Genomic DNA, 15416 nt, shown 5'->3' with positions numbered 1-15416 from the left:
AGGGTGAACCCTTCAAGTAAGAGTGGCTCCTAACTCCTCCACCACAGAATTCCACAGTTCCACCCTTCAAAAAAAAATTGATCATTTGCTTGAAGCTGCTTCAACAATTGACAGAAATCTCTAGGAGAGTAAGCTGTATTTTGCCACTTAAGCTTTGCATGAAAAACAATGTGTCCTGTTTTCTTTTCTCCCTGTTTGTCAAGGATTCAATCTGCACTTTTAGCCTGTAGAGACACTGAGAATTACTGTATGCCCCGAAATGAAAAATTCCTGCATTTCCTCGGGTTCAATTTGACATTCCCTGGGAGAACTTCTTTTCACCTAATCACTGTTGTTTTTCCTTTCAAGTCTTAGAACCTCAATTCTCTAGGAATGTGAACAATTATATTTTGGCTCTCAGAGGCTTTCAGCCTGGACCTTCAGCTATCTACAGACCCACAATTCAACAAATGTCTTACAGGAAGTCATTTGAGGACCTCCATTTCTCCAATGTTCTTACTCCCGTTACCACAGGAACTCTAAACTCTTTTCTGTTTTCTTCTTACCCCAGAGGTATCCTCTTTGGACAAACACAGATATTTGCCTCCAAATCCAGCCCAGAGTAGGCAAATTCCCACATGGAAAAAGCAGCTGCCCGTCCCCAGTTCACTTTTCTACTATTCTCTCCTCCCAAGTTTTAGTCCATTCAGTTCTTGTTTACACAGCATCTTGGCCTTGGCAATCCATTTTCTTTGTAATTTACCTGGTTGTTCTATATACACTGTCAGTGGGAATATTGTCCTGTTATTATTACCTAACTACCTCATCCTACTTTTAAGATAAATTACAGGTGTTTACAATGACTTACCATACAGTTTCAGAGACAAATTTAGTTTTACATTTCTATCCTGGCTCTTCTCTGAAAAGCTTAAATTTGTCCCCTGGTAATCTGTGTATAGATCTTATATCACTGATCCAATCTCATAGTTAACTGGAATTTCTACTAGCTTACAGCTCTAAACTTTTTCAATATAAAGAATGCAATTTTCTTTATGTGCACTGATAATGTGGAGTTTTCATTATGGACTTCTACTTCCATTTCACTCCATTCAGAATATTTAGCCTTTCCAAGGAAGTAGTACAAAATGAACTCTTTATTCCTCATGACTGTGGCATTTGGTGCTGATGTTCATTTTCTTCCACAAGTAAATAATTATGTATTATGTTCTGTGAAATGTTAAGAGTCCAAAGGAATAAAAACTTGGTTTTTATCCTCAAAATAAATATATTTGTAGTATATTTAGTTCCATAAAGTCTTATAAAAATAATAGTTGAAAATTTCTATAGATGTTATGAAATTTCACACACACACATATATAATACATATATCCACATATATCCACATATATTATATATATATACATACACACACACACATATAACATATACATACAAATTATAATTGGAGCACAAAGGAAAAAGGTTAATTCAGGCTTACAAAGGAATTTGAAATGACTATGAATCAAAGAAGTAGGGAAGGAAACAGTTATAGAGGCATGATATTGTCTGGGAACTAGGTTTCCTCATTTGATGAAATCGAAGTCTTTCAATCAAGTGAGCAATCCCCTTTCCTGAAGAGAACATCCATACTGATTTCTCAGTTCCTTTTTCTGTGTGTGAAAAACATAGAAAGTTGACCTAAAATAGGAGTTTTTAACTTAGTGATCTGTGGCCATATTTTAGAGGATATTTGCACTCTCTGATACTACATATAACATTGTTTTTGTATTTTACACACATACACAGACACATGTATGTAATTTCTTTTATAAGATAGCACTCATAACCTTTTTAAGACTCTCATTTAAGCCAATGCTTCAAAAAATCCAATGCATGTAAAGATCCAAACCCCTTTTCATTTTTCTTGACCATAGCCCCTAGAGACAGCAGGCGGCTGCCTGGTTCCTCTCCTTTGGGCATCCAATCATGTACTTGTTACTCTATAGCTTTCAAGATGAAAGTACCTTTACAAGTCTTAGAAACCCAATAGCTTCAAATACTGCCTCTGTAGCAAAATCTCCAAAATGTCTAAGTCCTATAATATCACACTTAGAATTCTCATTTCCTTCAATTTACATTAGTTCAATCCAGTTCAAGAAATACTTATTTAAATAAATTTATTTGATGCATAACTATGCCTAACCCTTTCCTTACTTTACACCTCCTATTTTCAGCCCTTTTTTGGTGAAAAGGAGGCAGGAAGGTTTCTCAGCTGCCCGTGTAGCCCATAGAAAAGAAGTGATTGTCCTTTATTAATTCTTCTCTAATTTCTTTTCACCTTATTGATTGAAAATGAAAATCTCTTAGTTTTAATTATTTTACATTTCCTTAACAACTGTTTAGACATGTGTTTATATATATTCCTGTATTATAAATCCAAGGTGTTTAAGAAGATTTCTCCAAGTTTCAGGGGAAAATGAGGTGTAAAATGTTTCACATAATTTTCACACCACAAGGGGATACATTGTGTAATTTAGTGATTTTCGAAACTATAAGCAGGAAGATGCCAGGCTTCTAAAAGAATATGAACCTCTTCAGGGCGCCTGGGTGGCTCAGTGGGTTACAGCCTCTGCCTTCGGCTCAGGTCATGATCTCAGGGTCCTGGGATCAAGCCGCACATCAGGGTCTCTGCTCGGTGGGGAGCCTGTTTCCCTTCCTCTCTCTCTGCCTGCCTCTCTGCCTACTTGTGATCTCTGTCGAATAAATAAATAAAAATCTTTTAAAAAAAAAGAATATGAATCTCCTCTAAAATATTTCCCCAATAATTCTCTTTAGAAAGAATAAACTAATACATCAGAAATAATATGATTACTGTGTATTATACATATCATTTAAAGTCCTGAAGCAGATAATATCCTGTAAAATTATGTCTGTGGAAAACTTAAATAAATCCCTTCAGCGTAATCTTGGTATCTTTACAGTACTAGTAAAGCAATGCACCCAAGTTGAGATGTTTTAAGATGTGAGTTAGCAGTAGTTCTAACTGATGTCTTCTTGAATTTTAGAACTCTCTCTGCTAGAAATCTGACCTGTGGCAGGCTCTTGAGTAATTTCTAATGGCTTCAAAGAGTGCCCCAAAACTATAGGATGATGCCAGATTAGACTCACCAGTTAGGGTGGTCCATAAGCAAAAATAACAAAACATAACAACAACAACAACCACCCCACACAACTTTCAACAGGCTGTACCCTTGGAAGACCAAATGGGAAAAGAATCCCTAGTTATTGACTCTAGACCCCAGTGGGGATTTTCCTCTTAGAGGACACTTTCTAGAGAATCCTCTCAAATGTGGAAAATAAACCACTCTTCTTTTTTCTTTCTTTCTTTTTTTTTTTTTTAACCAGACCCAAAGCTAAGCAGACATCATTATCCATCCATCATTTAATCCTCTGTGCTTGCCTCTGGCCCCAGAATAAGATTGTTCAAAAAGTATTTGCCGGGGCGCCTGGGTGGCTCAGTGGGTTAAGCCGCTGCCTTCGGCTCAGGTCATGATCTCGGAGTCCTGGGATCGAGCCCCGCATCGGGCTCTCTGCTCTCTCGGGGAGCCTGCTTCCCTCTCTCTCTCTCTGCCTGCCTCTCTGCCTGCTTGTGATCTCTCTGTCAAATTAAAAAAAAAAAAAAAAAGGTATTTGCCAATCTAAATCATATATTTGGGGTATTTTAAAATGATCATAATTTTTTTTACAGTCCATTTCATTGATAAGATTTAATTTCTCCTCTCCACTTCTGTTTTTGAAGAGAAAATTGTTTCATTGGGATTCATAAATATTGGCTTTATTTTTCTATATCATTAATATTAAAATAATGCCCAGTCTCAATCCGTAAGCTTCACATCCTCCAGTTCAAGATTTACCACTCCTCTTCCCTTTTCTTACCCATTCTCAACAAAATGAGTAACTATGTATTTATTTCTGACCAGACTGTGTTTACTTGCTTTAACATGCTTTCAGCTGCTTTCTGATGCTAGCCCATCTTTACTACTATTTTTTTATTGGATACAAATTTGTAGTATTTGATTCAATGTCTTATTTTCCATTTGATATTATATTATAAGAGCAATTAGAGCAAATTGCTAATGATGATCCTGCCAGAACACCCCAGCATATTTGCCACATTCTGGATTTATTTAAACAAATATAGACTAAATCGGCTGTTTGAAAGAATAATGGTCATAAAATTATCACTGTGCATTAGAACATCTATTCAACAGTTTCTGATATTTTAAAGTTAATGAACACATACAAAAAATTCTTAAACTCAGGTAGTGAATGTTATAGACCTTGTGACTTGTTCATCAAAATGTATCCTTCAAAGAACTATTCTAGGGATGCCTGGGTGGCTCAGAAGGTTAAGCAGCTGCCTATCCCAGAGTCCGGAGACCAAGCCTCGCCCCCCCCCCCCCCCCCCCCCCCCCCCCCCGCCCCAGGCTCTCAGCTCAGAGGCAAGCCTGCTTCCCCCGCTCCCTCTGCCCCTCCTCCAGCTTGTGCTCTCTCTCGCTCTTTCTCTGTCTCTCAATAAATAAATAAAATCTTAAAAAAAAAAAAAAAAAAAGAACTAGTCTAGGGGTGCCTGGGTGGTTCAGTTGGTTAAATGTCTGCCTTTGGCTCAGGTCATGATCCCAGGGTCCTGGCAACAGGCTCAGCCTTGGGCTCCCTGCTCAGTGTGGAGTCTGCTTCTTCCTCTCCCTCTGCCTGCCCCCCTCCATCCCCCCCCATCCCCGCCCCCCTGCCCTCTTGCTCTCTCTCTCAAATGAATAAGTACAATCTTAAAAAAAAAGAGAGACCTAGTCTATTATGAATAAAATTATGAATGATTTTATAAACATAATTCAAATGTTCTCTTCTGCCTTTTTCCAGTTTTTGGAATGGAATTAAATATTAACAATTACCAACATCCAAAAAGATATCAATATTCTGAATGAGAGAGAATCTCATACAGCAATACAGATTCCTCTGAACAAGTAGTAATTAGTTTTCTTGGCAGTTTTTTACTTTTTTAAAACTTGTTCTTCATTTTCTTGCAGCCAAGGGTGAAAACACAAGGTAAAATCTTTTATCAGTTATTCTTTTGGTAATAAGTTATTTAAATTTCCTGTACTTTACAGACAGATTCTTTGATTTTTTTAGATAATATTTCTTAATGTGGGGAACTGAAAAATAAAAAAGAACTAATATTGAGAGATAAAGATTCCACCAACATAACAGCTGTCCTGAGGTATAATTTTAATTTAACTTCTGTGTCATAAACAAAAAACCAAAACTGATCATATCTCAGTTTTCTCATCTTAAAAAAAAAAAAAAAAGATGGCCTTAAACTAGATAAGCTGTGAGACCTCGATTAGGTTACAAACTTTGTTTTGGACAAATATCTTAAGATGACACTTTACATGAAATGTAAATTTATCAGAAATTTGTCACACTCAAAATTAACAGGCTTTCATTAAGTAATTTGTGGTTCAAGCATTTCTTTAAAATCAATGGGTTATTTAGTTTTAATTATTAAGCAAGCTACTCACTACAAGCAAGTGGGTTATATAATTAACCACATCTAAATAGAAAAGTTAAATAATAAGAAAATGACTTTTAAATGTGCAGCACAGGACCAAGTTGTTCTATTTTCATTAATTGTCATGTATCTTGCCATGTCCTTTATCTGCTTGTGAATTTACAAGGAACACAGCAGGTTGTGAATTTTTAATAGGCTTTCCTCAAGGAAAGAAAAGGTCAGTATTAACATAAAATTCTTCTTAAAGATTTGTGGCACAAATGTTTCACACTGGAGAACAGGTGTTACTGAGGAGCTAAAGCCACAATATTCTGACATTTTTTTCTCTGTTTAAAGAAAACTTAATGTCTCACATAATAAAATAGCACAAGGTCAAATCAATACAAAAGTTATTTCAAAGTGGATACTGTAAGATACTTGGCACATGATCCATAATCATATTTCTCGGTAACAAAAACAACTGGTTTTGTTCAATTAAGGATTAATAAATCCAAGTATTGGTACCTAACACCCAAATTTAAAAAGAGAGAGAGAGAGAGAAGAGTAATGAGAAAGCTATTATTAGAAGGACTAACTAACCTTGGTCTGATATTTACTTACTTAGTAAATGAGTCAGAAGTGAAATAAAATTTTATTTATAAGGAATGAGGAGCAGAGACATTGTACCAGGGTAAGGGTGGGAAAAATATACAACAGAAGAGATAATTAAAATAATAAAGAGCAAGTTAAAGGGAAGAGAGAACACTTAAGCTGTAGAATATAATTCAAGAATTTTGTCCAGTGGTCTTGTTCTGTAACTGTTAAGAAATCAGTATCATCAGCATACCTGCTATGAGTTAGCTCTTGTCTTGGGACGGTTTCAATCACAGTTTCAACTCCCCAGGTCTTGGGGGTCTAGAAATACATCTCTCTGCCTCATAGTAAATATCTGTTGCAGTTTCTTTACCTGTCCAGTTCCCAAACATGTTTATTTAAATAATATTTTAATAAACACAGGCCAATGGTAAGCCCCCAAATGTGGTCATTTGGGTCCCTTATTCTAGTATTAGTGCTCTGTGAGAAAGGAAGACATGTTTGTTTTGTTTTGTTTTAAATTTTACACAAGCTCTAATGGTTTAAGAAAAATGCATTATACAAGTGGCTTTTTTTCCCTTTTTTTTTTATTATGTTATGTTAGTCACTATACAGTTTTAGTTTTCGATGTAGTGCTCCATGATTCTTTGCATATAACACCCAGCACTCATTTTCAAGACCAAAGCTTATAAACGTGTAGGTCTCATTTGTTTCCCTTAATTATAAGGAAGAAATCCTTTCATTTCTTAGTTGGCCTATAACACCTAGCGCTCATCATAACACGTGGCCCTCCTTAAGACTCATTTCTGGTTCCCCACAGCCCAGATTTTAACCCTCATCTCCCTGATTTCGTTCCCCCATGTGCAACTTTCTAATCTCACGGAAACTTCCACAATTACACGATGCAAGGTTCTCTTGCTGTGTATAAGTGAAGGTAAAAATCCTGCTGTGATTCATATTTCAAAATTGAACTTTATAATAATTAGATCTCACCATTCTAGCGATTTTTTTATTTGCATGTCTAACTGTTTAGAATAGCAGAACTGGTCTTCATGATTCCCATCTTTCTCTGTATCCTTCCCCACTCCAAATCTACATTCTGTATTCATCTAGTGGTCTGTATGATTTGTAAAATGCAAAAAATTTCCCAAGTTTAAACCTCTACATATTCTTTATCTGGTAGTTTAAGTGTTATGTACTGTAGGAAAGCTGCACATTCTGCTGTGAGCTAGCTTTAGAGATGTCCTGTGAATTTCTATTACACACAGCACTTGAATTTTCCATAGCAGAGGAATGGAATTGTTGATTTACTTTTAGAAGTACTTGATTCTTATGAGAATAAACACACATTTCTCAATTAAAATTGTTGAATGAACAGACAATAAAAGTCATAACTGTTTACTACAAACCACAGTTATCTGATCAAATGATTGATAATATCAATAATCTTTTCTTGAATTGTTTTGATTCCCAGACAGAATAAGAAATATGCAGTGCTTATATTTGCCATTTGGAAAATTGCCACGGTTGCACATTCATGTAAATGGAAAGTTTCCTGGCAACTATGTGTATTTTCAATAACTAAAAAGCATCAATCTTGTGACTTTTTTAAAGTGGTTCCCTGGACAACACAGTCATATGTTTCTTCTGAGCACTTTTAAGCTAAAAGCAGAGAGTTCTGGAGTTTCTCAACCTTATCTTGTTGTTTATGAATAGCTAAAAATGCAGTAAAAAGCTACTTGTTACCTGACTTCTCTTTTTCTTTAAAGAGCATATCCAGTGGGGTTTTTTTTGCCCCTCATTATATCTGTAATAATGAGTTATTTGTCCAGAAATCAGAAAAATTGAGTTTGATCCAAATTGGATGGCTTCATGCTAAGTATTAAAAAACCATTAACTAAAGAGTAGACTGCTTTTATAGATCCAACAATAACCAGTAATACAACATTTTAGTCATAGGTGTGTGTTTCTAACATGTATTTATTTTAAACAGTTTCATGTTCATGTAACAATGTTTCCACAGCCAAGTTCACTGACATATGCTTCAAAAAAGAAAAAGAAATTTTAAATAAAGAAGTAAAATTCTGTATTAAATAGAAAGTAATCAGTTTAAATTTCTATATGCAATTAGATGAAAATGTCTGTTGATGAAAATAATCTAAAGCAAAACACCAAACCTTATTTAGATGAATATCTAATTCTGTATTTTTTGTATAATTGAAGGATATTGTCTTCAATTTTTAATTTTTAATTATGCATCAGTGTGCCCATTCTGATTTATGACTACATTTTACATGAATTCTTTAAAAAAGTTTTCATTGATGTCTAACTTATAATAAATGCCTTACAGAAGTTTAGAAAATCTACACATTGTTTTCATATTTCTTATCTGATAAAAAAACCCAAATTTTAAAGACATAATCTCTTATTGCAAATAATTAAACTATGATCCCAACATAGAAAATGTTTATTGGTTGGATGGTACAATTAAAGAAAAACTTACAATCTTTGTATTTTACAAAGCCGTGCTCTGTCACTCCAACCCCTAAGCCCCACTGTTCAGGGTAAGAATTCCATGGAGTGCAGGGGATATTCATATCTGGAATTTACACATCAATTTCCAGATCATACTCAAGATAATTGGGACCCATTATTCCCTGCCCAGACATCCTTGAGCTTACTTTTAGGTCCAAGGAGGCTCTCTTCCTCACGTCAGTTGCCCAAAGGCCAGACATACCCACTGTTATATACATCCTTAATCCTGGGGGCAGGCCTAGTGAACCATCTGTTAAAATACAACATAGATAGAATTTGCCCGTGAAAACATGGAATCCTGGGTAGCATTTGCCCTGGGATGGGTGACACACTGGGCTGAGGTGTCCACATGAATGCTTGCAAAACTCTTCGACATGACGAGTGAATTCCTGAAGATTAGTGTTGTGGGCATAGGCAAAGGGCAAGAAACCGACATGCTTTGTATTTCCTTTTTCCTGTACAAAACTTGCTTAAGGTTATTCAGAAGATAGACTTCACAAGGTAAATAGGAGCCTATATAGAGCACATTTTGTTGTAGAATTTATTAACTTGATTTATAATTTTAAAATATAGACATCTGTTTGTACTCTTTCCCCGAGTCCCAGATATATCTGTGGGGCCATCATTTTTGTGGTGTGTGTGTGCCCGTGTGAACCAAAAATTAATACATAGTGTTTCTAACATAGGAGCTATGTCTCTTACAACTTTGCCTGTCTTACAGTTAAGACATCACTGATTCTCCAATGGAAATGCAATAACAAGTTTATAAGAATTTCCTCAAAATATGAAAGTAAAAGAATTTTTCACTCACCGAAAGAGATGAGAGAAGTAATGTTTACACAAGCATGTCAAGACTGATGACATACATCTTTGTCAGGAGTTAATTGCCTATGAAAATGGTTATTTACCAAGCAAAGCAAAGAAGGGAACTGTGTTTATTTTTATTACTTTTTCCCATTTAGAGTAAAAATCATACTGATATGTGAGATGCTAGTCTCATTGTTTAAGATATATGGATGAGTGTGTTCGTACTTATTCAACTCTCATTTCAGGAACTAAGATAACTGACCCCATTATTCAGTGATGGGACACGAGAGACTTTGAATTCTTTCAGCATTATGTACCTTTAGACATTATCATGGATGTGCTCTTTTTTATTTCCCCTAGCTTCATTCAGACCAAGATAAAGGAGATGGATCACTCAAATATATTTTATCTGGAGATGGAGCAGGTACTCTTTTTATTATTGATGAAAAAACAGGTGACATTCATGCCACAAGAAGAATTGATAGGGAAGAAAAGGCCTTTTATACTCTGCGTGCACAAGCTATTAACAGAAGAACTTTGAGACCAGTAGAACCAGAGTCTGAGTTTGTGATCAAAATCCATGATATCAATGACAATGAGCCTACGTTCCCAGAAGAAATTTATACAGCTAGTGTTCCAGAAATGTCCGTTGTGGGTAAGTTCATTTATAAAATTTATCATGGTATCCCAAAAGTATAAGAAATGATTATCAAGAAATTGTTAAAATACTATAATCAGTCAATTGACATTTTCTTTGATCCCCTCCAAAAGTACTTACTTAATTTCCTCATGTAGAAAATGAGTCAGAAAAAAAGATTAATAATTTCTTACATGCTATGGACTTCTAAGTCTTTACAAATAAGTAGATATTTCCCTCAAAAACCCAAGAAAATATCATTGAACTTCAGTAAAAAAACTATGGAAATATATCTTTGTCACACAGATGTGTATAGAAGCTGTATAAAAATCTGACTTCAAATACAAACATTCAGAACACTATAGTTGTAGAGTCTTTGCATCCACAGCCTAGTTATAATTTATCTAAAGAATTTGTTATCTAGATAATACAAAAGGTGGAATTGATTAGATTATCTGATTCTTTCATATTAAGTATTTTGAAACATCTTTTAATTATAATGTTATATGTAAAACTCTGCTGATATAAATCTGTTATTCAAATAACCCAATTGAAATTCCACAATCACATACTGATACAGAATTTAAAAAATTAGGTTGTAGAATCTGTAAAACAGAAGGCGTGAAAAACCTGTAAGTATAACGTTCAAGATAATGGAATTTTCTTTTTTATTGGAAATAAATGAAAGTTGTATTTGTAAGCAAAAAAAGTTCAGACTGTTTTTTTTTATTAGAGATTGACAAAAAGAGTAAATATCAGGAAACAATGATAACATTTTTTAGAGACGTATATTTAGACTTAGTAGAATAGATCTATTTCTCAAACGTGGGAGAGGTCATATAAACCTATGAAATAATTCTGATACTTTTCTTTAAACAGTTGTAGCAGCACATTTTCAACTCTGCATTTCTCAAAAGCATTGTTCTGGGATTATTATTTAATATTTACTTCACTAAATCCCAAGGACTTTGGCAATTGCTTTATTGTAAAGCCCTTTTATATTCCTTGAACTTTATTAAATAGCTCTTAATAGTTCATGGAACTTGGGATCATCTTGGATTGTTTCTAAATTTAGAATTTAATCTATTCATAAAATTGTATTCTAGAGCAGATGTTAATTATTTTTATAGTTAATTAGTGGAGAGGAGGAAAGAGGAGCACACCTACTCCCTTGTGATCAGATATGCCCTTTACACTAAACAAATCTATTATGTGAAAATGAATTTAAATATCAAACCTTAGCATTTGTAAAGTAACTGCATTTATTATAATCTGATATATTGTAGCATTATCTATGCATGCATGAAAATATACCTGTTGGCTAACTCTGTAGCTGAATTCACAGTTTTCCTGTAATAACAGTATAAACATGATTTTCATGTCAATTATACATAAATATTTCTTTAAGAGGTCATTTTTAAAGCCAAAATCATTCCAGTCTTCCATGAAAACCAGTGCTTTTGCTCCTCCTTCTGGTACTGTGCAGAACTAAGCTGAGTTTGGATACTTCAGGTACTTCTGTGGTGCAAGTCACAGCTACAGATGCCGATGACCCTTCCTACGGAAACAGTGCCAGAGTCATTTACAGCATCCTTCAAGGGCAGCCATATTTCTCTGTGGAGCCTGAAACAGGTCAGGAGTCATGAATCAGTGTTTGCTAATTTAAATCTTTATGATCTTTATAAGTAGAAAAAAGGTGGGAAAATAAGAACAAAACATTAACTGTAATACTTCCAGAAGAGTGATGATGCCACAGTTAAAGATTTAAGAATTCGAAGTTGAATGATTGAGGTGATGGAAATATACCTGTTTTTATGTTTTTTAATCTATGGGTTTAGGTCACTATATAGCACTTATGGCCCTCTTCAGGTGATACAAAACACACACACACACACACACACACACACACAAAGGGTAAAATATTTACATTGAACCACTTTTGCAATTTCTAGACAATTAAAATTAAGAGCAAAAAATATATACTTTGTCTTTCAAAAATCACTAGATAGATAATTTGTGGTCTTAGTCAGCTACTAGCTGAGATTTTAATGATGATAACAAAAGTTTTTTATATTTTCTTCAAGGTATCATCAGGACTGCTTTACCAAACATGAACAGAGAAAACAGGGAACAATATCAAGTGGTAATCCAGGCCAAAGATATGGGCGGCCAGATGGGAGGCTTATCGGGGACTACCACGGTGAACATCACGCTGACAGATGTAAATGACAACCCGCCTCGCTTCCCCCAGAGTAAGCTGCCTTTCATGGTCTTTCCACAGGGCAAAAGCTTTGAACTGAGAAGAGAAAGTAAAAAGAAATTGTCAATCATTTAATTTTAAAAGCATTGAAAATGGGCTACAAATGTGAAGGAAAAGTGTATATGCTGAAGAATTCACTGTTACTAAAATATAAAAATTAAACATTTCCAACATATTTCATTTGGAAGCAGGGGATCTGTGATCACAAAACCTGCATCTATGACTGTAATCCAAGAACTATTTCTTCTAGTTAGTAAAAGGAAATAATGTGTTGTTTTTTTTTTAAACAAAGCCATACTTCTACTATGAATGTGTTTATTTCTACTTAGAATTTAATAAGATTCTAACCTGAGGGTAAAATTTTTCAATAAAATGTCTAATTTGTCATAATATGAGGACTCAGCCAGAAATGGCAATATAAGCCAGAACTTAACAAACTAATCAGACTTGTATTTAATATCAGTGGGTCAGACTTGAAGTTACTATTTCTGTGTTTGGAATGGTAATGATACTAAGACATTTTTTTTTTTAAATATTGAAACATTTTGTATTCCTGACATATTTAGTTATAAAACACTGAATCTATTCAGTGTTACTATTTTCTATTTAGATCTATTTTTGTTATAAAATGAACCCTTCAAATTCTCAAAGTAGATCAACAATAGTTAAGAACCATTAGCTTCTGACCATATAATACATGTATTTATTCTCCCTTTTTATACAAATTTGGTAGATATGCAACCAGAGAGGGTGATGTTGGATCTCAGATCCTTGGGAGTAGAGGATCTCTCACTCCCAAGAATCAGACAATTTCCTACTAACCTGAAAGATCCTACACTTCAGGGTAGAATTTTATGTTGTTAGAAATGTAGCATAATATAAAGGCTGTAGTAGGTTATAAGTCCTTAAGTTTAAACATTTGCTGTGTATTAACTTCTAAATAGACCCTTCAATTTTAGTTTGGTTTTAGCTTACTTTTGTGATATCATACTAAAATGTAGCTTTTTTTGTGATATTTATATTTTTATACTAAAGACTACAAAGCAGAAGAAATTAGGGTTATTTGACTGTTTAAAAGCATTTTACCTCTCTTTTATGCTATTTTTATCTAACTTTGATTATTAATAATAGTGATAATTTCAATTGAATTGTTTAAAATCATGTGTGTAGGGCGCCTGGGTGGCTCAGTGGGTTAAGCCGTTGCCTTCGGCTCAGGTCATGATCTCAGGGTCCTGGGACTCTCTGCTCAGCAGGGAGCCTGCTTCCCTCTCTCTCTCTCTCTGCCTGCCTCTCCGTCTACTTGTGATCTCTCTCTGTCAAATAAATAAATAAAATCTAAAAAAAATAAAATAAAATAAAATAAAATCATGTGTGTAGATAAATTATAAAATTCATATGGAATGTTTTTGAGCACACTAATTTTTTGCTTATTATTTGTGATGATCCTTTTGTTAGATATTAAGTTATATGTCCATTTGGTCTGCTATTATGGTGGTTGGCCCCAAAACACAGAGAAAAGAGCATTCATTTATGCTCTTTTCAAATAACCAGATTACAGCTCCAGATTACCTGTAGCGTGGTCAGGGAAAAGAAAGCCAATAATAATCCTTAATAGCTCTTTTAGAATATATCTCAAGACCAGGATTAATCTCAAGACTAATAAATCTCATGCTTAGTTGCATTAAAATTCAAATTTCACATTGTGTGTATATTTCTGACCACCTCTTAGCATGAACTTATTACCAGGAGAATGAACCATAACCAATTAATCTCATTATTCACAATAATCAAAGGTATTTCTCAAAAAAGTACTTTGTCAATAATAAATGACCATTAAGAGCAGTATTATATTTTAAATGCTCAGGAACAAAAATGCAGTTTATTTAAAAATGGCTCATCCAATTAAGCAATTAATAACTCTAATTAAAAGCAAAGATTAGATATCTGAAAAATAATAATGTCCAATGAAAATTAATTATATATTATTTCATATACTACAATACTTTTATTAATTCATTTCATAATTATTTCCTTTACTTTTGTGAACTCAGAATTTATGATTGATAGCTGATAGGAACATTACACAAGCCCTGACATAATTATAATAGTCGTAGCTCTGGTAATAATAATAGTAATATAATGATGATAATAAAAGGAAACAGCAACATAACCTATTTTCTGAATAACATTTTTTGGGAGACATTGTACCAAGTTGTTTATTGACCTATTGTATTTAATCCCAATAACTCATTCAGCCCAGTGTTATGATCTCCATTTTAGAAATGAGGAAACCAAGGTTGTAGATGTTAAGGCAAAACTATAAGTAATGAAAGAGGTGGGTTGAAATCCATGTCCAACTCCAGATGTACAGTATGGTACATTTAGAGGGATTTTAGAGTACCTTGTATCTTGTCTCATTATTTTTTAATTATAGATAGAAACATAATTTGTGGATTTTTATTTTCTCAATTATCTTTTCTGCTATGAATATTTGCATCCATACCTTACTATTGGGAACACTCAGTCATCACAATTAGAATGTTACTTGATAGGCTAACATCCAGAGAACTAGTTTTTAATTTCTAATCATTTTATTAAAAAACCAATGTTTGGAGAGAGTTCCACAGTTTATGAAGACCATATGCAGGATAACATTGAGAACTCAGTACTAACCTATATAGACTCCTTGTTATTATTATTATTATTATTATACCCAATGTATGGAAAAAGTGAAGGAGATTCAGAGTGGAAATGATAAGGACAACAAACCAGTGCTGCCTAATAGAAATACAATGTAAACCAAAAAAGTGCATGCCACGTATGTAATTATTATTTTTTTTTATCAGCCATATAAAAAAGTTAAAAGAAGCAGAAGGTATGTATTTTAACCATATATTTTCTTTAGCAATATTGTCCTTTCTACATATCAATATGAAACTTTTTTGGATATTTAAATAATCATTTTTCCCTGTAATTCTTTGAAATACCCACTGACATCAAGTATTTTCTAGTTGGATCAAGTCTCAGTTCAGACTAACCCCATTTCCTGTCAATAGCTG

The 15416-nt window shown here is 34.0% G+C and overlaps 1 protein-coding gene across 1 annotated transcript in view; it reads left to right on the top strand.

Moving 5' to 3' along the window:
• LOC125101003 (cadherin-10) overlaps nucleotides 1–15416 on the top strand; it is a 173303-nt gene that overhangs the window by 107989 nt on the left and 49898 nt on the right. The window contains exons 3-5 of the mRNA XM_047731594.1: nucleotides 9821–10115; nucleotides 11610–11729; nucleotides 12182–12349. Coding sequence (XP_047587550.1) covers nucleotides 9821–10115; nucleotides 11610–11729; nucleotides 12182–12349 — 583 coding nt within the window. The remainder of the gene's footprint in view (nucleotides 1–9820; nucleotides 10116–11609; nucleotides 11730–12181; nucleotides 12350–15416) is intronic.

Source organism: Lutra lutra, chromosome 5, assembly GCF_902655055.1.
Source record: "Lutra lutra chromosome 5, mLutLut1.2, whole genome shotgun sequence".
Taxonomy (NCBI): domain Eukaryota; kingdom Metazoa; phylum Chordata; class Mammalia; order Carnivora; family Mustelidae; genus Lutra; species Lutra lutra.
Note: the sequence above shows the minus strand (reverse complement) of the source record. Positions and strands in the feature narration are given on the sequence as shown.